The following is a 24,928-nucleotide window of genomic DNA, read 5'->3' as shown; positions in this document are numbered from 1 at the left end:
CACATACACACACACACACATACACACACACACACACATACACACACACACACATACACACACACACACACACACACGAGAGAGAGAGAGAGAGAGAGAGAGAGAGAGAGAGAGAGAGGTATGCCCACACATACAATAGTTTAATCTTTTGTTTAAAGGAGTGAAAGCACCTTGGAACATACACCTATAATCCTGCCATTGGAGTGCCTAAGAGGATTTTGAGTTGGAGTCTGGCCTGAGCTATGGTGAGCCACAAACCAACAGCCAGCCTCTGTGTGGACAAAACAAAGTCACCAAGAAAACAAAGCACTAAACAAAACCCCACCAAACTTGTGAAAAGCTCTGGTAGAAGCTACAGGATAATAAAGATTGAGTAATCTGAGACATACCAATACTATTTTCTAAAATGCTTAGAAAACAAGTCAAATGCAGTCATCTCTCACTCAATGGCTGGGATGTATTCTGAGAAATGCATCCTTAGGGAAAAATCACTGTCCTTACACAATAGGTGGTAGCCAGTCAAGACTTGTGGCCTCTGCGGATTTCTGAGTTCGAGGCCAACCTGGTCTCAAAGTGAGTTCCAGGACAGCCAGGGCTATACAGAGAAACTCTGTCTCGAAAAACAAAACAAAACAAACAACAACAACAACAAAAAAAACCAAAAAGAACCAACCAAACAAACAAACAAAAAAGACTTGTGGCCTCTGGATGCTATCCTGATTTGTGGTGCTGGTGTAACAAGGCATACTGTTTTACAGTTAGATTTTTCTTTTTTGAGTACTTTTATACATTAGGTATGTAATCTAAACCTGTGAGGGGAAGTAAATACACAAAACAGCGTCATCACTCATGAAGGATCCCGTCCTGTGCATAGATGGATGTGCTCTGTATAGCTCTGTGTCCAGCAGGGCAGTGGGCTTGCCTGTCCTTGCATTAGTCCGTGTGTTGCCTATCCTATACTGTGATGTTACAATGGCTATGCACCTAGATGTTAGGAACCTCAGAGCTCTGCCATCATCTCATGATCTTACCTGGGTGTGTGCTCCATATGGTTTTACTTAAGAAAAAAAAGATAGGTAAAGATATAGATGTTTAAAATTATGTAATCCTTCTAGCACAAATGAACTCAATACTGATTTTTGCAGATGATCTTCCAAATTTTTCTTACCCATGGAAACCATCTAATTAGATGATAATTAAATTGAATTTTAAATCAAAACCAAATCTTCTGTCTAATAAAACATTTTCATCACTCTGTCGCCCTTCAATCATCTTTTATACCCACCCCATCTGGTGCTTTATGGGGGTTTGACTGGAGCGATCACATATCCAATATGTACATATTCTTCCTTTTTAACTGTTTTATGTTTCTATAGAAATGAAACTTATTAATTTTCAGCTTTACCAAGGAGTGTACCTGGCAGGATCCATGGCTCCAGATACATATGTAGCAGAGAATGGCCTTGTCTGACATCAATGGGAGGGGAAGCTCTTGGTCCTGTGCAGGTTTGATGCCCCAGTGTAGGGGGATCCTGGAGGGCTGAGTGGGTGAGTGGGTGGGTGTGTGAGGGAGCATCCTCATAGAGGCAAAGGGGAGGGAGGAAAGGGAGAGCATGGAATAGGGGGCTTGTGGAGGGATAACCAGAAAGTGTGATATCCTTTGAGATGTAAATAAACGGAATGGTTAATTAAAAAAAAAAGAAAGAAGAAAAAAAAGATGGTACAGCAAGCTGGCCAGCTAAATGAACCTGAACTTAGAATAAACAGTGTTGAGAGAAAGCAGGGGAATTTGGAGAAAAGAAACTTGAAAGGAACGGTCCATTTCCTGGCTGTCTGAATTTGGTTTTTTTACTTCCATGATAAACACTAGGGGTTTATTTCAGCTCATCCTTGTAGTCTATTATTAAGGGACGGGCAGGAACTTACTGGGAAGTGGAGGTGGGAACTGAAGCAGAGGCCATGGAGGCATACTGCTCCCTGGCTTGCTCATTGTGCTTTTTTGTACTACCCTAACCACATATTCAGAGGTGGCATGGATCCAGTGGATAGGGCACTCCTCTATCAATCAGTAATCAAGAAAACACACTACTGACTTGCCTATGGGCAATCTGATGGAGGCATTTTCTCAATTGATTTTCTTCTTTCCTGATAAATCTGACCAATCAGGACACTGGCCATTGTGAACAGGGCAGCAGAGATATGAACACAGCCATATGAACATGGCTAAGCAACTATCTCTGTTTCAGTTTATGCCTAGGTGTGGTAATAACTAGGTTTGACCATAGTCCTATTTTTAGCTTTTTGAGAAGGTCTACTTATTTTCCTTGTGGGTCTCCAATCAGTTTGCACTGTGGTGGTTTGCCGGGCCGTGGGTGTGGGGGAAAGAGGGGAGTGGGAGAAAACCCACGTCCCACCAGGATTCCAGTGCTCCAGGTGGATAGACTCAGGAGGACTGTGCATGCTTTTCACATGGACCCGGGTGTGCGTCTGGCTGTATTAAGCCACTGACCCCACATGTCGGGTGGTGGACAAGGGGCAGCTTCAGGTGTCAGGTTCTCAGCCTCCAGCATGTCACACTGGATTCAGCCGAGGAGCTGAGAACAGCACAGGGGCCCTGGGGCAGCACTTGGCCCGGGGGTGAAGGGAGGAGAGGGCAGGGGGAGAGGGAGCGCTGGATGGTTTCCTTGTGGGCGAGAGTCCTTGGTCAGGTCTGAGGCTGGCCTTTTGGTGGCGGGAGGTTAGAAGCGACTCATTAGGAGAAAGCCCATCCCATCGTTTAATCTCGGTGGGCCTTGATGAGCAGAGACAGTCTACGGTTTTAGAGCTTTATTGTAGAAAGGCAGGGAGAAAGGAAAGAAGAGAGGGGAGAGGGGAGAGAGAGAGAGAGAGAGAGAGAGAGAGAGAGAGAGAGCGCAGTCATGGCCATGTGAAGAGAGGTGGGAAAGAGAGGAGGTCTAGAGAGGAGAGTAAGAAAAGTAAAAGCTTAAAAATCAAGGAGGGGCCAAGTAGCCCCTCTTATAGTGGGCTGGGCTATCTTGCTGTTGCCAGGTAACTGTGGGGAGGAGCATACCTGGCTAAAATCAGGTAACTGTGGGGGTGGAGCCTAGCCAGAATGCCAGAAGCTTGGGACATTGTCTGCATGACTGGGTCACAGAATTATGGACAGGCACCTGATTTTGGGAACATAGCTCGCCTTTCTGTCCCTTGTAGATTTCTCTGTTGGGTCACCAGAGCAAGCCCCATTAAACCAAGATAGGCTGCCTATCATAGTCCCAAAGTGGTTTGAATGAAAAACGGCTCCCACAGCCCCATAGGGAGTGGTACTATTAGGAGATGGGACCTTGTTGGAGTAGGTATGGCTTCCCTGAAGCAAGTGTCGCTGGGAATGGGCTTTGAGTGTTCATATACTCCAGCCAGGACCAACGTCTCATTGCCTGCCTGCTGCCTGCTGCCTGCTGCCCAGGATGTAGACGTTTCAGGTACCTCTCCAGCACCATGTCTGCCTGCATCCCACCATGCTTCCCACCATGCTGATAATGGACTAATGCTCTGAATTGTAAGCCAGCCCTAATAAAATGTCACAGTGTCTCTTCACAGCAATAAAAACCCTAAGTCATATTCCAACAGTGACTAAGTCTTCCCTTTCTCCCACATCCTAGCCAGTGTTTCCTTTCCTAATGTCCTTGTGACTGGGGTAAGATGAAATCTCAAAGTAGTTTTAATTCCATGATTGCTCAGGACGTTGCATACTTTAAAAACTATCTCTCAACCCTTTATTTTTAAAAGATAATTGAAAAGAGTTTTTTTGTTGTTGTTGTTTGTTTGTGTCTGTACGAGAGTATCAGAGTATCGGCCACATGTAGTGTGCAGATGCCTGCAGAGACCAAAAGAAGGTATCAGATTTCCTCACGCTGGGGGTACATACAGGCGACTGCAATTCCTGATGCAGTGTGTGGAACTGACAGTGAGTTCTTGGGAAGACGAGCCAGAGTTCTTGCTTTCCCTCAATCTTTCACCTTACTTATTTCCGAGAATTTCATGTATGAATATTTTATTTGCAGCATTTTTCCACTTCTTCTCTCCAACACTTCCCATGTCCCCTCCCACTCCTCAAATTCATGGCCTAGCATTCCACTCTCTCCACACCCACATGTCAAAAAGTGCAGTCTGATAACCTAAGTTAGATCTTTGAAACCCCCAAAGAATACAGATTATTGCCTTTGGTTGCCTGTTGTGAAAGACACTGCACACTGTGGTCATAGGACAAGCAGATGTTCTAGAAAGTTCTCCCCAATAGCTATGTAGGCTGCTGGTGGAGAAGCATATCAGCAGTTCTACCTGTTACCTTGAGAACTACAACCACAACCAGCCTGACAAGACAGACCCAGTAGGCAATAGCAGCAATTACTGGAGTAACTAATAGCTATGTGATTGGATTTTAAAAAGAGAGAACTCATGTCTAGTGCTGTAAACCAGGCTGGGGTCACAGACCCTAGGAGAGAACCTCCTCCTCCTATTTTAATAAACTGATATTAAGATAGTATCCAACTATCTTAAGTACCTACACATATACTTAGGTATACATAAAATGCAGTTCTTAGTTTTCATCTGAGAAACATCTTTTTGCAAAGAATTTCAATAGGTCTAAATGCAGAGAATAAGTGACCCCAGAATGCCTATCCCCCACACGGGTCACCTATAACACAAGCCCTACACCCAAGCCTCAGAAAATATTGCAGAGGGGGCAGATTTTATGAGCCAGACGTCCAGAGGAATGCCCTGATGTATGTCTTTCAGACATGATAGGGGTGATGCACCCATGACTTTGCAGTAGTGTTGTTGTCCGTTTTGGATCTTCACAGTAAGATAGTCCACATTTCAGCATGCATGTGGAAAGGCTCCTGAGGCCACACCCCCCAATTGAGGAGCGATAGGCAGTTGATGGATATTCAGGGAGAATCAATTTTCTTTATGGTCAGTGGTAGGTTGCCAATGCTCCAGTAGTTAACCATATACCCATGTAAATATGGATAGCATTAATCACAGTCAATAGGATGTATATATATTCTGAGATGTATTTGAGAGGATGTGTGTGAGGGGAACGTGGGAGGCAGTAGAGGGAAATATGAAGGGTGGATATTACAAAAATGAATTGTAGTCATGTGTGAAAATCTTAGACAGCCTACTTAGGGGACAGGATCCACAGTCAGGGTAAGCCTCTGCTCCAATTGTTGGAGGACCCACATAAAAACCAAGCTGCACACCTACTGCATATTTATGGAAGACCTAGGTCCAGCCCTTGTATATCTTCAGTTGGTGGTTCAATCTCTGAGAGCCCCCAAGGGTCTAGGTTAGTTAGTTGACAATGTTGGTCTTCCTGAGGAGTTCCTATCCTCTCTGGGATCCTCAATCCTTCCCCCAACTTTCATAAGACTTTCTGAGCTTAGACATGTTTGGCTTTGGGTCTCTGCATCTGTTTTGTTTAGCTACTGGGAGGGACCTTTCAGAAAGGTTATGCTAGGCTCCTGTCTGCAAGCATAAAAGAGTATCATTAAAGGTGTCAGGGATAGGTGTTTGCCCATGGAATGGATCTCAAGTTGAACCAGTAATTGGTTGGCCATTCCCTGTCTCTATGACATCTTTGTCCCTTGGCTGGCCTCAGTGGGAGAGAATGTACCCAGCCCTGCAGTGACTTGAGGTCTCAGGGCAGGTTGGTACCAAAGGGGGACCTCACCTTTCTCTGATGAAGGGGACAGAGAGATGGAGGAGAGAGATGCAATTGAGATGTAAAGTGAATAAACAGATAAATGGGGGAAAATTTTTCAAACAACCAGGTCAGCTAGGTGGTCAGACTGACATCTAATGAGTCGGCTGAACAAGGGGAAATTACTGGAGGTCCTGCAGCAAAGCAGCAATGAAAGAAAACACTCATTCCAGAACTGCTTTAGGAAAAACTATAGGAAAACAGACCAGAGATAAGGAAACAGCTTTCAGAGACAGAGAGAAGGGAAAAAAGTTGGATGCATTCAAGTCTACTGGTTATCAAATGCAGGGGGAAATGAAGGTCTAAGATGTCTCTGAGGTTTCAGGGCTATGTTGTCTTAGGAAAATAGTTTTCTTGTCTAGAAAACAGGTGACACTGCTAGCTTGTTGTGTTGCCCTGGGATTTTAAAGCACTGAATAAGAAGTTGAGAAAAACTAGCACTACCAATAGGTTTAAGAGACAAGATTCATCCCTTTAATGACAGCATTTGGGTGGTAGAGGAAGGTAGATCTCTTAATTTGGAGGCCAGGCTGGACTACAGCTAGGGCTACAGAGAAACCCTGTCTCAGGGGAGGGAGGCCGAGAGAGGACAGAAGGGAGGAGATTCAAGAAGAAATGATGACGTGGGGGTTTATGAGACTGTGGGATCAGTTCCTACTAAAGTAATACCAAGACAGGTGAAGGACACAGCTTACCACTGAGATCAGGAAACAAAAAAAGTGAGACAGAGAAAGAGAGACCCTGAGATGTGTTATTCCTACCAAATGAGATGGAAATTTTGTTTTTTAGTATTTATTTTTAAATTATTTTTTACACTCCATATTCCATTCCTCACCCCTCCCCATCCACCCTCCAAAAGTTCCACATCCCACATCTCCTCCCCATCCCCCATTTCCACGTGGATGCCCCCACTCTCCACCCCACCTGACCTCTAAACTCCCTGGGTCCTCCAGGTTAGGTGCATCATCTCTGAATGAACACAGACCTAGAAGTCCTCTACTGTATTTGTGTTGGGGGCCTCATATCAGCTATTGTATGCTGCCTGTTTGGTGGTCCAGTGTCTGAGAGATCTTGGGGTTCCAGATTAATTGAGACCATTGGTCCACCTATAGGATCGCCCTTCTCAGCTTCTTTCAGCTTTCCCTAATTCAACAACAGGGGTCAGATGCTTCTGTCTATTGGTTGGGTACAAATATCTGCATCTGACTCTCAGCTGCTTGTTGAGTCTTTTAGAGGGCAGTCATGATAGGTCCCTTTTTGTGAGCACTACATAGCCTCAGTAATTGTGTCAGGCCCTGGGAACTCCCCTTCAGCAGGATCCCACTTTGGGCCTGTTGTGGGACCTTCTCTTCCTCAGGCTCCTCTCCATTTCCATCCCTGTATTCTTTCAGATAGGAGCAATTATGGGTCAGAGATGTGATTGTGAGATGGCAACTCCATCCCTCACTTGATGTACTGTCTTCCTGCTGAAGGTGGGCTCTATAATTTCCCTCCCCTTACTATCAGGCATTTCATCTAAGGTCCCTCCCTTTATGTCCTGAGAGTCTCTTATCTCCCAGGTCTCTGGTGCACTCTGGAGGCTCCCCCCAACCTCCTATGTCCTGAGGTTGCCTGTTCCCATTCTTTCTGCTGGCCCTCAGGGCTTCAGTCCTTTTCCCTCACCCAATACCAGATCAGGTTTCCCTCTCCCCACTCCTACGCCCCATCCCCTGCCCTGTCCACTTTCCCTCCCTCCCTCTCCACTTATGATTGCTTTTTTTCTGTCTCCCAAGTGGGACTGAGGTGTCCTCACTTGGGCACTTCAGCTTGTTGATCTTTTTGAGTCTGTGGACTGTATCTTGGGTATTCTGTACTTTTTTTTTTTTTTTTTTTTGGCTAATATCCACTTATTAGTAAGTACATACCATGCATGTTCTTTTGGGTCTGAGTTACCTCACTCAGGATGATATTTTGTGTTGTACAGGGCTATCTCCCTAAAGTGGGGTTTGGAAGAACTGCATTGAACAAAAGAGAAAGTGGGGTTTATATAGCCCCAAAGCTGCAAAGCTAGGGGGTTATCAAGGGTTGGGGGAATTTAGGTTGTGTGGGAATCTGGCTTAATATCTCAAAATTATTTGGCATAATATCTTACCTGGGTGGAGGTCAGAGTATAGAATGTAGAACATGTCCAATTACAGAAAATGGGTCAAGACATGGTCAAATTTGGGTTTTACATTAAACATGAATGAACCTCTTTTGACCTTATAATCTTAAGGTGGATTCAGGCTGGTCTGGTCTATTACATGCTGTCAAGATACAATGTAGACAGAAAGAGGAAGCATCCTTGACTAGGAACAGAAGAAAAAGAAAATCAAATGTCACAGAGGCCAAAGACGATGAGAAGTGAGAACACATTTCGATGCAACCAGAAGAGAATTGAGTTCTTCCAATGGTGCTGGAAGCAGTCTCTGTGGAAAGAGGCTGTGTCTTAGTCACTGTTCTATTGCTGTGAAGACACACCATGATCAAGGCAACTTTTGAAATAAACGACTTAAATGGGGGGCTCGCTTGCAGTTTCAGAGACTCAGTCCATGCCCATCATGGTGGCGAGTGTGGTGGCAGGGAGAGCCTGACCTGCACTTTTGAAACCTCAGAGCCCACCCAAGTGACACATCTTCTCCAACAAGTTCTCACCTCCTAATCCTTCCCAAACAGTTCCACTAAATGGGACCAACCATTCAAACCCAGGAGCCTATGGGGACCATGCTCATTCAAATCATAGAACTCTAAGGAAGCAGGGATCTAGCCAAGGCCAGGAATGCAGCAAGGAGGCATGAGCACAGTGGCAAGTGAAGGAGGGCCAGAGAAGAGTTTACAGAGAAGGGAACAAGAAAGGCATTTTACATGGGCATGACCTCGTGTAAACAGGGCCATCTCCAGCAGGGGAAGAAAAATATCTATCTTGAAACAGACAGAACGAGATTTTTCTCCAGGGATCCCATCACATCGCTGGCCTCTTGCTTACCTTGTTTTCAGGCCCTGATTTTATCCAGGATTTCATGCCTCCGGAATATGCATTTACCTGTGCAGCCAACACTTGTTACTTACTTTCAAAAACAGATCTTAATTTCTTTAGCTCTCTAAATGTGCAACTTAGTAGCAGCTTCAAGATTCTTAAGTGTCAAACCCTAGCCAACATGCTCTAAAACACTCCCCTAGCCTTTTCTCTTTGGTTTGAGATAGGCCTCAGTCCAGGTCAAACTGGGTGTGAACTAGTGAGAGTCCTCCTGCATCAGCCTTCCCTAGTTCTGTACTCAGAGGCAGGAGGCATGAGCCACTAACGATACCTTCTCTGTAAAATACCTTTGAAAATGGCCTTGGAGAACAGGCGGTCACTTCTGCTCTCTCCCATGTGCCACACCATGTTGATATGCTATGTGACGTTCTGTTATATATTTTTTGAGTGTGCTGGGGACTTAAGTTGGGCCCTCATACAAATCATGCTGGCATTGAGCTATATCCCCAACCCTTTTAATGGCCTTTTTGAGTTGCCTTAGAGAAATCACAACTCCTGGACTGCTCAGCTCTTAGAGGCTAGGCTCACAACCCAAGGACAAGAAGTCACACTGCTTTAGCTGCTGTGGCAGACAGTATGACTTGGCATTGGACCAGTCACTGTCTCAATGAAAGGAGATGCTTTGCTATGCAGTCTTTCATAGCCTTGAATCCATTTGTTGGAAGTAATAACAGTTGATTTGGGGAGAAAAAGAGACCATTTGCATATCATAAAAGTAACAACATAAAAAAGATCTTTGAGATAAGAATTAGGAAAGCACTAGAGAATGCTGACTGCATTTTACTTTTTTTGTTTGTTTTTGTTTTTTCGAGACAGGGTTTCTCTGTGTAGCTCTGGCTGTCCTGGAACTCACTTTGTAGACCAGGCTGGCCTCGAACTCAGAAATTCGTCTGTCTCTGCCTCCCAAGTGCTGGGATTAAAGGCATGGGCCACCACGCCCGGCTTGCATTTTACTTTAAAAACACCATTACTTTACTTTTTTATTGTTTTTACTCAGTTGGGGACCAAACCCTTGCTGCAAGATGACCAAGTACTCTACAACTGAGCTAGAGTTACAGGGCTGAGGTGTTTTCTTAGGGGAACAGGAATGAAGAATACAATCCCAGGGGACGGGAGGGGAGGGCAGAGGAAGGGAGGGAAGGGGAGGGAAAACTGGAAGGAACACTTAACTACTCTTCTGTTGTTGTGATAAACCATATGCCAAAGGCAACTTAAGAAAGGAAAGGTTGGGCTGGTGAGATGGCTCAGTGGGTAAGAGCACCCGACTGCTCTTCCAAAGGTCCGGAGTTCAAAGAAAGGAAAGGTTTATTTTGGCTTATGGTTCTAGAGAGGTAAGTCCATGGTGGGGAGGCATGGCCACAGAGGCGGGAAGCTAAGAGACATCTTGAACGATGAGCAGGAAGCAGAAAACTCTAACTGAAGTACCGCAAATCTTTACACTTCCCAAGCCCACCTCCAATAATACACTTTTTCCATCAAGGCTCTCTCCTATATTTCCCAGCCAGGGAACAAGCACTCAAATACATGAGCCTATAGCAGGTACTGTCACTCAAAGAACCCCACACTCTCCTTTTATTGTTATGAATAACAGAGCTATCCTACCAGTAAACTAATCAACTCAGACATTTTCATATACATTACCTCATGGATTCCTATAACACTGTGAAATTAAAAAGATTACTGATCTTTTTTGTCCATAAAGAAGTTAGAATAAACACCTGGTTTGAAACCTATGCAAGTTCTTAGCCATAGAACTGGTTGCAACTCTATTGGAACTCCTTGTATTTAGTGATGTGCATCGCAGAAAGGTCCAGAAGGTGCAGTGCCTAGCGTCCATGAGACAGTTAAACAGAGGAGAGAACAAAGGACAAAGCCTAGCAACTGAATTGCACAGCCTCTGTGAGACGCTAAGTTATAAGAGCAAGGAAACAAACAGACTGGTCAGACTTTCTTTACCAGTATCCTTGAGATATTCCCAGAATACCAATTATTTCTTTAAAGTCCCTGTATTTCCTCTCCCTTGATAAGCCTTCTAATAACAATTCTGGAAGATGAACAGAGAAAAAAACAATTTAGCAATCTATAGAATGTACACATAGTTGTATTATTGATATACTTTAAAACGTTAACATAAACAGTGTGTAAAATCCTTCAGTCAGATCTCTGTGCTTCCTAAGAGTTAAGTGCACATTTATTTACTACTTAGTTTTTATAAAGGTTTTACTTGCTAACTTTGCTTTATAACAAAGAAAACAAACATGCAGCCCCACATCCTGATACTTTCCTTCAAACAGTACAACAGAACAGGCCAGTAATTTGGGGGTAGGGGTGGGGAGGCATGAACACAAAAATTATTAAGATAAAAAAGTAACAAAAGCAAATAAGTCACCAAGCAGGTTTCCAGTATACAATGGGTAATAAGTATTCACAGAGAGCTGTTTTGTTTCAAAAAAATCTTTAATTTAGTTAAAAATCTCTTCAAGATAGAGCAGTTTTACAGCATTCCTTATGTCCTATTATACAGTTACTAATTAGCCTTCACTCCTCATGCACACACACACACACACACACACACACACACTTCCTACTTGCAGGCAATGAAGGGAATTATTTGTGATACAACAGTACACAATTAATCACAGTAGCAGCTGGGGTGGCCCACAGCAGCTGTAGACAGAGAGCTCCCAGGCAGGAAGGCAGCAGCAGCGTCACAGTTTGTCACTTTCCAATCTCTGCTTCTCGCCTTGTCCTACCTGTCCCAGGCCAGATAAAAGTCTGCTATATGCTTCCCTGTTTAAGGATGAAAAAAAATTCACTTATGCACTTATAAATGAATTTATAACAGATTTAACACAACACTTAAAGATAATGCTACATGTATCTAATGAGTAAAGTCAGGTGTACATGCAGAGATTTTCATGTAACTTTATGTACAAAATGACACATGTGTTCATTAACCACCTGAAATGATACAGTTCCCATCCATAGCAAATATACTCATGGCACACTGCTTAAGGATATAACAATGGCATGATTACAATAGGGACATGGTTCACCAACAAAATTATGGACTATAGCATTACCCCAGGACAGGTCAGTGTCACAACAGCATAGGCCTTATTTTCCTCTTTACCTTCTCCTTATTGTTAACAGTTTGAAACTAAAATGGTGTTTCTAATCATCTGTATTTGAGATTGTTTTGGACTGGCTCCAAGAGGCCAAAGCTGGTCAGAAGGCTGTGGCAGGGTCTACAATGACCAAATTTTATGGTCCATTAACATATCCACTATTTGAGATTCTTTAAATATTCTACCTAGAAGTTCTTTCATTAGTCTAAATACCTGTGGGATTCCGAATCTTTTAAATGAGTCCTTTTGTGAACATGCATTGCCACAAAAAGTAGCTGTAGGTGCAAAGGGAACGTGGTCCCATGGGAGGGCTATCCAGAAGGAAACAGAGCAACAGTCACAATATATAGATTTAGAAAGTGTTAACTCGACAATACCAGATGGGACTGCGTGCTAGTCACGGGGAGGTTTGGAAGTGCCCAGCCACTGAGCTGGCTAAGCCATATTAAAATATAAAGGTTATGTGGGTGTCTTTTATTCGTGAATCCTGGGCTTGGGCGGGTGCAGAGCCATACACACCTGCTGGAGCAGAGCGGACTCTATAACTATTTACCACTACAAGTAGCACATTAGCAAATGCTGTCACTGTAGTCCAGTGGGCAGAGCTCACAGGGAAACTCTAGCCTTTTCAGGAAAAGTCTCAGAAGCTAGAAGCTGGCAGTTTTTGCCAGAGCATGTTTTATGGTATGAAGAAGGCACCTTTTCTTTAAGCTGTGATTTGAAGCGATCTAATGTTTTCTCTGTAGAAAATGGTGAGAGGCCAGCCATGTTCCCTATAGAAGAGATATGCCACTGTAGAGCGATGTGAGCTTTGTAAGTTTCCTTTTAAAAGTTTTCATTTTCTGTGCTGCAAAGATGGACTCTTTTACTTAGCTAATGTTATAAATTGAGGATGTCTGTAGATAAACTGACATAGAATACCATAGTAAAAAATTTTTTTTTCAGCTAAAAATGGAATATATGTCATCTGGGAGTAGAGAGTCTTAATTGAGAAAATGCCTCCATAAGATCCAACAGTAGGCAAGCTTGTAAGGAATTATTTAAACTAGGGACAGATTTGGGAGGGCACAGCCCATTGTGGGTGAAGTTATCCTGGACTGGTAGTACTAGGTTCTATAAGCAAACAAAGTAAGCCATGAGGAGCAAGCCAGCTAGCAGCACTCTTCCATGGCCTCTGCATCAGCTCTTGCCTCTGGAGTTTCTGCTTTGTTTGAGCTCCTGCCCTGACTTCCCTCAGGGATGAAGTATACCCTTTCATCCATGAGTTGCTTTTGGTCAAATATGCAATGTGAATGATGTATTCCATTCTGTAACAGCTTAGGACATTCTAACAGTTTCCGTACTGACTCCTCTAAATAGTCTCTTTAGAAACCATAGGTTTCTTACAATGATGCATTTATCTATATAGCCAGCAATATTTTTGGATGGGTTATAAGATTATAAAACAAAACAGAACAGAACACCCTAGCTATTATATGTAGCCAAATCCAGACTGGGCAGTTATGATCTGTCAATACAGGTTTTATATGACAAGTCACCTGAGGCTTCCAAATCCAGCTCTCCCTAAGGACACTGTGCTTTGTGAAAAGATAAGCACCACCAAGATGTGCAGCTTTGAGGTGGCCATGTCAGCAGGAACATGGTAATGATGTGTGACCTCTGCTAAGCCACACTGTCTACTCATGCAAGCATTACAGAACTAACAACAGTTACAGCACTGAAGCACTTTTCATCTCCAAAGAAAATATCCCATTTTCCTAAATGGGCAATAAAGCATTTTAATAAAAAGATACAGCATGCATTATATGGTACACAAAATAGTATAATTATCAAACATACCTTTGTGCAATATTTCTGCCGAGGCCCCATCTGAGCTCTGAATCCTTCAGAGACTGAGTGAGGGTAGGAATCAATTGGATGACAACGTGCTGATTCAGCATCGCTACTGTCTCTAGGATGCTGTATACTTGATAACTGTATTGCACACCATAGTCCTGGATGAACTGCCTGAAAGCAAAACAGACAATTTAAGAATCAACTTGAGGCAATTTCTTGGGCCATTTGAATACATTATAATCACTTCTAACCTGAACACAACAAGGATCATTCTTTCATAAGGACTGAGAGACCAGGCCTTCTTATTTGTTTGCTTAACTACTGGAGGTAGTGTAGTCTTGCATAGTCCGGCTTCACCTTCAACACTACCCACTGGCTTCTGTCACCTAGAATGTTGGGATTACAGGTTTGTATCACCAGGCCAGCTTGTGGACACTTGGAGAACAAAAAGATGACTAGAGGGTGAATCAGGTGGTTCACAAAAGAAAAAAACGTAACTCTAAGGACTTTTCCTGATATTTTCCCCTTCAAAATTGGGATGGGAGTGTGAAAGGCAGTAGTAAACAGGGTCATGGTTCCTAGTCACTGTTTTAGTCTATCACATGTTTGCATTATTCGATAGTTATTATAAAGTTATTCATATCTTTTTACACGTTTTACGTAAATAAAAAACCTTATAAGTATAAAGTCTTTATAAATAAAATTTTACCTCTAAAATTTTCACATTCCACAAACAATATAATAAAAGCCAAGTAGCTTAGTAAAATTATATATAACAAAGATTCAACCTTTTCTTTCCTCCCATGGTGTTGGAATTTTCTAGCATAAAGTGATTATAACTGAAATGAACTAAGAACAGCAGACAAGCACCAATTATGAGGCGAGAGGAAGAGACCAGGAACCAAATATTCAATGCAGAATAAAAGGAACATCTCAAACCTCGTGTCATATTGTGCCAGGACAGGGACATATGACAGGATTCACAAAAGCTACCTGGCAGAGCCCTGAGGAAGAAACGTCACAAAGACTCTGCCCTAAGAGAAGACTCCAATCAAACCTAAGGAGCTTTCTGAGACTTTAGTGTGTAAAGCAAGTTGGAGGACCAGGGACAGGCATTTTACACAGCATCCCCAAGAGCAGTTAGGCAACCCCGAATGCCTGTGCACCTGCTGTCGGAACTTACACTTGCTTCTGTTTCTTCCTTCTCAACTATATTCAAGGTTCTTTCTCTCACTGAAGACACAAGGAATTTTAAGTCAGTTAGCTTACCTTTTTCCTTGGCACGTTTACTTTTTCAACAAAGCAACACAACGTAACAAAACCACTGCCCCAAATACTATAATTGAAACACTGTAAACAAGTAGTAACACATTATGTTTTGGATAATTAGTTATTTAAAAAGCATGTTGGCTGTCAAATGGCTGGCAATCGTCTCCTTGCCAGTTGGCATGTGTTCTAGTTACCTAAACAGAGAAGTCAGCTGGGTGGCAGGTCCTCCTTCTGACCCCACTTGGCAGGTTTGTACCATGCACTGCAGGTTCTCTGTGGCCAGCTTTTTAACTAGGAGAAAGATGATAGGATTACACAATGTGTCTGAACTGACCATCTGGATCTTCATTTTTAACACTCTTGATTTAGAAAAATATGTTGTTTTCTTCAAGTATGTGCATGCTTTTTTTAAGTTTTCAAATGAAATAGTTTTAAGTTTGTTTGTTCTGAAGAATACCTAAAAAGTTTAAAAATCTATTTTGAGTCTCGAAGCTGAAATAATACATATGAAGATGTTTTCCCTTTAGAAAGGTATCCATATTCAAAATCCATTCTACCCTATTTTACAGATGCATACAGACAAAAGGGAGTCTTTTTAAAGACATAGATTTGCAGACATATTGATTTTATTTATTTATTTAATATATTTTTGGTTTTTCAAGACAGGTTTTCTCTGTAGCCCTGGCTGTCCTAGAACTCACTCTGTAGACCAGGAATCTGCCTGCCTCTGCCTCCCAAGTGCTGGGATTAAAAGGTGTGCACCACCATGCCCGGCAACACACCTTTTATCCCTTACAAACCTTTAAGTAGCAAACTAGCCCAACTAATGTACCTTTGCTTCAACTTAGCCAAACTTTTGTATTATTTATTTAACTAAATTCTTTAAAATGGTGTACCTGAACATACAGTGCAAAAATACTGCTGTAATTTGGATCTTAAATATGTCGCAGGCTTATGTGTTAGCTACTGGTCACCAGCCCTCAGGGCAGAGGAGAGCATGCCTCTTCTTTTCCACTATGGCAGGTGAGCATTCTGCCTCCATGTGTGTACCCCATGATCACTGTCTCACCTTAAATCAGGCCAACCAATTACGGAAGCTTACAAAACAGAGGCAAGCAAACCTTCCTATACTTTGTTATTCAGTAAGCTAATGTGAAGCTGACTAATAGAAGCTGTGTTAATAGAACACCTGAGCAGAGTGTGTAGAAAACTTAGCATGCTTTTTTTTTTTTTTCCTTCTGAGACCAGGTTTCTCTGTGCAGCCCTTGCTGTCCTGGAACTCATTTTGTAGATTAAGCTGTCCTTGAACTCACAGAGATCTACCTGCCTCTGCCTCTTGAGTGCTGGGACTAAAGGTGTGCACTACCACATGCAGCAGAAGATTGGAAACTCTTGTTTTGGCCCCATCAAATGTGTCTCCAAACTGGTGCAGTTTACATGACTCAGTGTGTGGAAATAGACATACAGTGAAGCAATTTTGAGTATTGTCAGAGCTGTGCAAGAATTGCCAGAGTCAGGTTTGTACCACGTTTGTTATCTCAGCAAGAAAGCCTACACTCTAGTTATCATCTGCTTCCCCTAGGTAAGGGAGCTTATCTACTTCTGTCTCAGAGACATGTTTTCTGAGAGCTGGTGGAATCCACTGTAGATAATGCTATTCAAATGGCATATAATTTAAAACTTATGAATCATTCCTTCCAGAATTTTCCATTTAGTATTAACAGTTGACCTATGGTGGATAACATGTACTGGGTGAAACCACAGGAAATCAAACCATAACAGTACGACAGCAATGCTGTTTGCTCCGAGGAAGCAAATCTTGAATGAAGAAGTGCAAGGCTTTCGATGCACTTCAACATGTTGAAGTTTAACAAGGACAGTGTTTCTAAGAGCCAGGTTCTCTCTGGAGCCACCAGAGGGCATGTCCTCCTACCAAGTGATAGCACGGTACGGAAGTGTAATAGAGCACTCTTCCTGAATCAGACTAAGAACAGACAGGAATACTACAAACACTGAAATGAATATATACTTAAAAAACTGTTAACCTTTTTGAGAAAAGACAAACCACGTGAGATATGTTTGAGCTTTCCACCACCACTTTGGGGATTGCTCTCAGATCCCTCAGACTACCTTGTAAACTCATCTTAGCGGTTAAAAGGCAATCACATTGTAACAAAACACAGACACACACACACACACACACCCTCTTCACAAACACAAAGGACAATGACCTAACTGCTTATCAAGACAGAACTAGGATTCCCGTTCTGCATTCTCAGCAAGCTTATTAAAAGCATGTCACAGGGGGGACGAGCATCACAGTTTAGAGTCATCGTGCAAATTAAGGCTGATGACACCAAGAGGACATGGACTGGAATCAAAGGTACTTGCCAGGCTTGTCCCAAACAGCTAGCAGACAACTAAAGAGAAGAGACTGACCTCTCGCCACCTGATATTTGACAAGTCCCATGTGGTATCACAGGAAGCCTGCAGACTTTTTTTTGAGGACATAAAAAGCCTAATCAAAGGAAATACCCCATAAAGTATTTGCCTCAAGGGGTTAAAACAAAACTCTAAATAAACTAGGCTGAATGTGTCCGTATTTGATTCTTTTTCCCCACCTCACCCCAGCCACTGTCGATATTTGATTCTTTAGCCATGATTCATACTAAGGGATAGAAAATAACCCTGTACCTCTAGTAGCTATCAATTCAACCCACGAGAAAATTAGCTGCTTAGCCTGGACACAGAAAAAGCAAACAAAAATCAAGACTGATGAAACCAACCTTGGGGTTCATTTACTAACACCAAACATTTCAGGATGCCAGGAAGGAGCAGTTCAAGGTCACACACACCCATTTCGGTGTCCTTGAAGAGCTGAAGGACGAAGGCCAATACGGATGCTAATCGAGGAGGGGGTGAGGACCCTTTGAACTCAAGGTAAGATTTCCTGAAAAGAAGCAACTTTAGTTTATTTTTCTTCTATTTGAAGCTCGATTGAGCAGAATCAAATGCCATGTATGTTAAAGATAACTGTAAAAATGTATTCCTTAAGTAAAGTATATTTTTAAAAAACAATGTAGGTAGTCTGTCATGTTAACTTCAAAGACCATTTTGGTGTGTTGTGTGCTCTGAAAGGTAGTAGAGATATAAAGAAACTTAGCTGTAAACTGAATTCACCAAACCTAATTGCTACCTTGTTTTCTCCTCTTCCCACAAATGTCTCATATCCCGTATCAGTTTTGCCACAAATCAACATTTCCTCTAATGTCAAATAAGCATAAATAAATCTCCCCTTACATTTATTTATTTAGAATTTAGTAGGGGTCTTATGTTTCTAAATAAATAAAAGGACTATACTAGGAATTAGCTTCCAATTCTAGCTTTACCTTTCTTTCTTCCAGTAGGAATTTAGAGAACTAACTTTAGATTGAATATCATCTCTCAGGGTACAATAAATTGGAACATTAAAATTCAAGAGAGGTTGTAAGAATAATAACCTCCTTGACTCAGCTTCCCACTTAACTGCTTACAACTAGTTCTGGTCACTGTTCAGAAAATGAATAAGTGTGACAAGTGTTGAGTTTCTTTTGAAAAAAAATCTAGACATTATCAGAGTTGGTCAAATATTATTTAACCCTCACCCCACTATATTTTTAATTGTGCTGATGAACTTACAAAGTAGGCAAGCTTCCTACCACTGAGGTACATTCCCAAACCCAAATACTACCCAAATACTCAAATTACATATATATACATATTTGTTTGAAATCTAACAGTACATAAGGAGACACAGTGAACACTAGAGCTTAAAATTCATTCAAGGAACTACACTTCAGAATCACTCTTGTTCCACATACACAGTGACTCTCAATCCCAGATTGAGATTTTACAGTCCTAGATACATCAACTCTCTGAAGAAGTATTTATTTTGTTTTGTGCACTGCTAATTACTAATGCCCCCAAATAAACTTTTATTTGGCACATAGGAGACACCACAAGCAAATTAAAAATAAGCATATACAATTATGTGAAAAAGAACAAACCACAGACTCATTATCTAGTGAACAAGTTAGATATGATTACACCCCAAAAAGGGAGCAATATTAATCCATATGAGTAGTGCTTCGACAAACATAAGGACAGAAGCATCAGAAATTCTGAGCAAGAAGCCTAACTCAAACAGATCACACAGTAGAAAAGGGCAGAATAGAGGAGCCACGGGAACCCACCTCTATTTCTGCTGAATATTGAAAGCAAACACCCACACACGTTTCTAGCCAACTAGAACCTACTATGGAAAGAAGAATAAACCCATCCTTAGCTAAACATGAAATACAACAGAAATCTGAGAAGCCCAGCTGAGATACGAAGCAAGGGGCTTAACTTGGTGATAGGGACTTGAATTCACTTACCCATTTGTCATGAAGCAATATTAAAACCAAGCAATGTCTCGCACACTATAACAGATTACTATAATCTTGCTGGAAATGAAAGATCCAACTAAGACAAAAATTATTCAGAACCTGAAAGCTGGGTCATACAAGACATATGCTACCCTGTGGTATTAGGTGCATGCTTATAAAGAACAAACAGGATTGAGTCCAGAGGGATAGCTTTTTAATGAAGAGACTGGCGGAGGCAAAGCCTTAAAGCAGGGGAGTATAAAGCATCTTGAAGAGCAATAACCAAACCATGGTCATGGTTTGCAGGACATGTGGAAGACAGGGACAGCATCACCAGAAAAGGTAACTGGCAAACTCTGGATAGCTGGAGTAGATCACATTACATAGCAAAAGGAGACAATGTACATTGGAGGGCAGAGAAGTGTCAAAATTAATCTAGCTGGCCTTGATGGTACACAACTTTAATCCCAGTAGTTGGGAAGCAGAAACTAGTGGATATTTGTGAATTCCAGACCAGGCAGGGTGACAGTGAGAACTTCAAACAAAAAGAAAACAAAAACAAACAAAAGCAAAACCAACAATATAAAACACACAAACAAAACAAAAAAGAGGGAAAAGAACTTTTTTTTTTTTTTTTAAAGAACGAATAGATACAGCAACGAGCATAGTGTAACATGAAAAGAGAAATGTGAAATGAGCAAACTATGACGTTTGTTACTTCTGAGTAACATGATTCTAGGAACACAAGGGAAACAGAATTATATGTTTACATCCCATCATTAAGAAGATCAAGCAAAGGCTGAGGAGGTAGCTTAGTCAGTGAAGTACTTACTTGCATTGTAAGCATAAGGGCCTGAGTTCAATCCCACAAACAGAAATAAAAGCTCAGGCATGGCTGCTTATACTGTAATGTCATTACTACAGAGGGAGAGCCAGGATGATCTCTGGGGTGGACTACCAACCCAGCCTCCTGGGCAATCTAAGCCAGTGTCTCAAAGAAAGAAAGATGACACCAAGGCATGTCCTCTTTGGTTGTCCTCTGGCCTTTCCATGAAGAGGAGTGCCCCCAATCTGCACACACACAAAGACAGAGAACAGAGACAGAACAAAAGAGAGCAAGGTTGTAGCATTTAAACACAGAAACTTAATACTACATACCATTAATCAATATTACTATGGAACCTCAAAAGTTTAGAAATAATATAATGTTAGATACTGCATGAAGATAAAGGGAAGATAATCTCTATCACAGAATATTCTAATGTTAATGGTTAAAGGATAAAAAGGTTAGCGCAAACAAAAAACAACCAAGCAACCAAACAGAAACAACCCTGAGCAGTTACTGGTAGAGATGGCTCAGCAGGTGAGAGGACCCACTCCTGTTGCACAGAGCTGTGCTCCCATGACAGCTCACAACTACCCAGAACTCCAGTTTTAGGGCTACGATGTCTTCTTCTAGCTCCTACAGGCACCAGGCATGCAAGAGGTTCAATTCCATTCATGCAGGTAAAACACTCATACATACATATGTGACAGAAAATAAATAAATCTTAAAAAAACTAAATTACATCTGCTGAAATATGAAGTCAAGGTGGGGGACTGATCTTTAGTAAACTGCTCACCCTTGCACTGTTTCAATTGGAATAACACGTACTTCTGAGTGTCTTATACCTGAGCAAATAAGTCTGATGAGAGTGTACCTTTCTTGTCAGTTCCAAGATCCAAAACCAAAAATATATAACCCCAGATATTGCCCATATTCTAGAAATATTCTTCCTATCTTCTCAGTAGAGGATAACTTTATCCCCAAGACAACAAAAGTTATTTTATCTAGCAAATAGGGCAACTCCTTTCTTTGAACACAGGTTCTCTGGAAGAATTCAAAATGATCTTCCATGTCAGTAAAATCCTCATGCTTTCTTCACAACAGTCATTTCTACAGAAGAATCAATCTCTCTACACCAAGACCTTAAGTTATGCAGCTGGGAACTGCAAATTGCACCAGCAGGTCACTGAGAATAAAACTGATGCGAGGTCGTCTTATGTTTTGGTAACTGGTAAGAAAGGCGCACACATCTGTCACTGTTCAGTGCTGGGGAGTTGGGAGAATACTGTGTGCTCCTTTTCACTATGTTTTCTACAAAGCAAGGTCCTATGGCCTGAAGCCAACATGCATAGGACACTATAAAGGGCTGTATCGGGTATTTTATAAGTGACAGGACAAAGGAAGGCCTAGGCTACAAGGAGGGAAAAACCATGCCTAAGATATGTGTTTGTTGAAACACCACAAAATGGAAGCGATCCCACATAACCAACCTTAGAGACACTCAAGTGACCTACATGAAGAAGGTAACAATCAGGACTCAGATTAGTCTGTTGCTGTTAAGCTGTTTGAGCTAAAATAGTTTTAGTAAGAAGGAAGTGTCAGCTAGGTGTACAGTGAGTGAGCTTCTGGTGTCCCTGTCTCCATGCTCCTTGTGAGATCACTGTGTCAACATTAGCACTCTTATAGAGAGCCAATACTCGGGGCTCACTAGGAGAGGGAGTTGGTCTGTCCTCTGGGTTGATAAGGACATACTTGATAGCAGATTTTACAGAAAGTGTTAATATAAGACAAGAAATAATTAAGATAATCAGTAAACTAATAACACAAGACTTTATATTGCATATCAGCATTCATGTTTTCAGTTATCATTCATAAAGCAATTGACATACTATATTCTATAGTAATTAAAATTGATAAAAATACATCTTTAAGTAACTTTTCTCTTTTTCTTTCTAAAATTTTTATCTCATGTGCACTGCTGTTTTGCCTGAAGGTATGTCTGTATAAGGGTGTCAAATTCCCTAGAACTGGAGTTACAGACAGCTGTGATCTGCCAGGGTGGGTGCTGGGAAATGAACCTGGGTCCTCTGGAAGAGCAGCCTGTATTCTTAACCACTAAGCCTTTGCTCTAGCCCATATATGTGTATCTTTAGGGATGTACATAAAGAAAGTAACAGAAATACAGTGAAAACTGGCATAATATAACTTTAACAAAAAAAATTTTTTAATCTAAAGCACAGAAAACCGTTCTATCTAAACCATTCTGGTGGACTCTTTCTTCATCTATGTAGCTGTCACAGTGCCCAACAGTCACTCTCCCATCATTCTTCCCAGAGAAATGATAATGCATGCGCACATAAAGACTTTATATAAATGTTATTCCTAGGAGGAGTAAGACAGAATTAGGAAGAGAGATGCATGTCTTCAGCAGGAAACTGAGCAAACAGTTATTGTACCTATGCTGTGGAATACTGAGAGACAGACCTAAGAAACAAACTTTTAAATACATCTTTATTAAATTAAGATATAATTATGTTAGCTTGTTGCCTTCTCAGTGCGACACATTCTTAATGTTTCCTGGGAAATACTGTTTCTAAGCTACCACACTTTTTTTGAGATTTTGAGGATATTAACAACTTCTACGCATACCTCTCTGTAACAATCATATGTACCTTATGGCATGGACAGTGTGCTTTCTTAGAGGCATCATCGAGGGAACAGAGGCAGGGTTTCTCAGTGCCAACAGAACAGGATGCTGTCCCACATCTGAAACACAGGGCGAGGTTGGGAGAAACCTCCCTATGTACTGCTCAATGACATTCCTCAGCAACTGATTCAAGTAGGCATTTGGATTTTGAGACTGGCAGCATACAATACATATGCCCTATACAGGGGAAAATAAGGAAAAAGAAAAACGCTAAAAGGCAATCTTTCAAATAGTGTTTAGGAATTTACTAACACGTTCTCCAGCATTAATATTCGTGGTAAAATTGTACCTTCTCACCGTCAAGTAGGACTTCTGGGATCATGAATAGGTAAGGCATACAGAGCTGACTTTGGATAATGCATATGGTGTGCAATCTAACCAAGTATATGTATTTTAGGAGCACGATCAAAGGAAGTAACGTGAACAATCAGGAAGAGATACGGAATGTGTTTCTTCCTCTCTTTCTCCTGCACACAACACTTGACTACAGATCATCAACTACATACACATGCCATTTCTGAACTATGAAATACATGTGCCACCAGTCTTTTTTACAGTCTTTAAAAATCAAAACTCAGTTTGCTATCAAAGAGAAAGGTAAAAGAGTAAAAGGCCATCCCACAGAGCGTAGACCGCCAATCCCAGAGGCACAGGCAGGTGGAAGGCAGTTACTTATCACTTGGCCATTTTGGCTAAGAACATAATATTTAAGCTTAAAAACAAAGATCATATAATGAAATAGCATCTTTTTTTTTTTTAAACAACTTGTAATGGGAGAGGGATGCAGATGCTTGGGCTTGGACATCTTAGAAGTTTTTCTATGTGATATTATATTCAAGTGCTTTATATTCATTGTTTCATTTCAATTTGTGGAATAAAGGAGTTAATACTACATTTCCATCCTACAGTCAAAGAAACTGAGGTTCAGAGAAATAAAGAGCTTAAAAGCAGTCAAAGGAACTCACAGTATTTTGGTGCATGTATACTGATAAAATCCTTCCATGTGCACGAGAGTTAGTGAAATGCTCTCATATTTAAAACTTAGAAATGATTAAATCCATTCCCTTGGAGAAAGAAAGAGTTTTCTCCGTGTCTGTTATGATTCCACTGCAGCCACAATTGGATGCTTATCCAGGAACAAACTCTGGAAGTTCATTTGTAGTGAAAATCAGTGCAGAACTGCTGAAATACTGGCCAGAACACAACTAAATGAACCATGGTGGCACCCACTTGCCCTGCCTCTTGAGTGCTGTGTTTAAGAAACATGCACAGTTAGAAGACGATGGGCGATGAATCCCATACACTCAAAGAGGACAGAGTACACTTAACAACTAAAGATCAGTTTTCTGACAGGTCTGTCAAGTGGGTAATTCTATAAAAGTCTCAATTTATTACATAAGAAACATTTACTTACTAATTCTTACAAGTAAACTAGGTTTAAGAGGAACGTGTAGGACAAACACTCAAGCTTTCCTGGTACTCACACTCTGCCCCACACAGCTATTTGTTCCTGCCAGCCCATGTGCTTGATGACACAGTAAACTTTGACTTAAATCCCATCACAAACACTTAACTAGAGTCAGCTTAAAACTTCTCAGAAATCTCAAAACTTTGCTTTAAAAAAAAAAAAAAAGTCCACCATGGAAGAGACTGCATGCTAACTAACTGAAACCTGCCGCGATCACCTCGGCTTCTTTGGGGGAGCCTCAAAATTTAGAAAGGTCTAACTTTCTGTATTGCACACTAATGAAATAGATCAGTATTTGAGACTGTCCAGGGGACATCATTATTTACACATTCCATATTATTTCAAACTAAAGCTTTTCTCTATGTATTCCAGCCTGGCCCATAACTCATGGGTCCTGGCATCACGGGTATGTGTCACAGTGTCTAGTGCAAAAAAAAAAAAAAAAAAAAAAAAAAAAAAAAAAAAAAAA

The 24,928-nt window shown here is 41.4% G+C and overlaps 1 protein-coding gene across 1 annotated transcript in view; it reads right to left on the bottom strand.

The window, feature by feature from the left end:
- Nucleotides 1-11,395: 11,395 nt before the first annotated feature.
- The window catches only part of Mms22l (MMS22 like, DNA repair protein), a 104,441-nt gene continuing 90,908 nt past the window's right edge, over nt 11,396-24,928 (bottom strand). Inside the window, exons 20-24 of the mRNA XM_021160342.2 lie at nt 22,957-23,168; nt 17,839-18,002; nt 15,247-15,343; nt 13,787-13,954; nt 11,396-11,609 (exon numbers count right to left, since the gene is read on the bottom strand). Of these exons, the coding sequence (XP_021016001.1) occupies nt 11,528-11,609; nt 13,787-13,954; nt 15,247-15,343; nt 17,839-18,002; nt 22,957-23,168 (723 nt within the window). The 3' untranslated portion in view covers nt 11,396-11,527. The remainder of the gene's footprint in view (nt 11,610-13,786; nt 13,955-15,246; nt 15,344-17,838; nt 18,003-22,956; nt 23,169-24,928) is intronic.

The sequence above is a fragment of the Mus caroli genome, chromosome 4 (assembly GCF_900094665.2).
Source record: "Mus caroli chromosome 4, CAROLI_EIJ_v1.1, whole genome shotgun sequence".
NCBI lineage: Eukaryota > Metazoa > Chordata > Mammalia > Rodentia > Muridae > Mus > Mus caroli.
The sequence above is the reverse complement of the archived record's forward strand: the minus strand, read 5'-3'. Positions and strand labels throughout refer to the sequence as shown.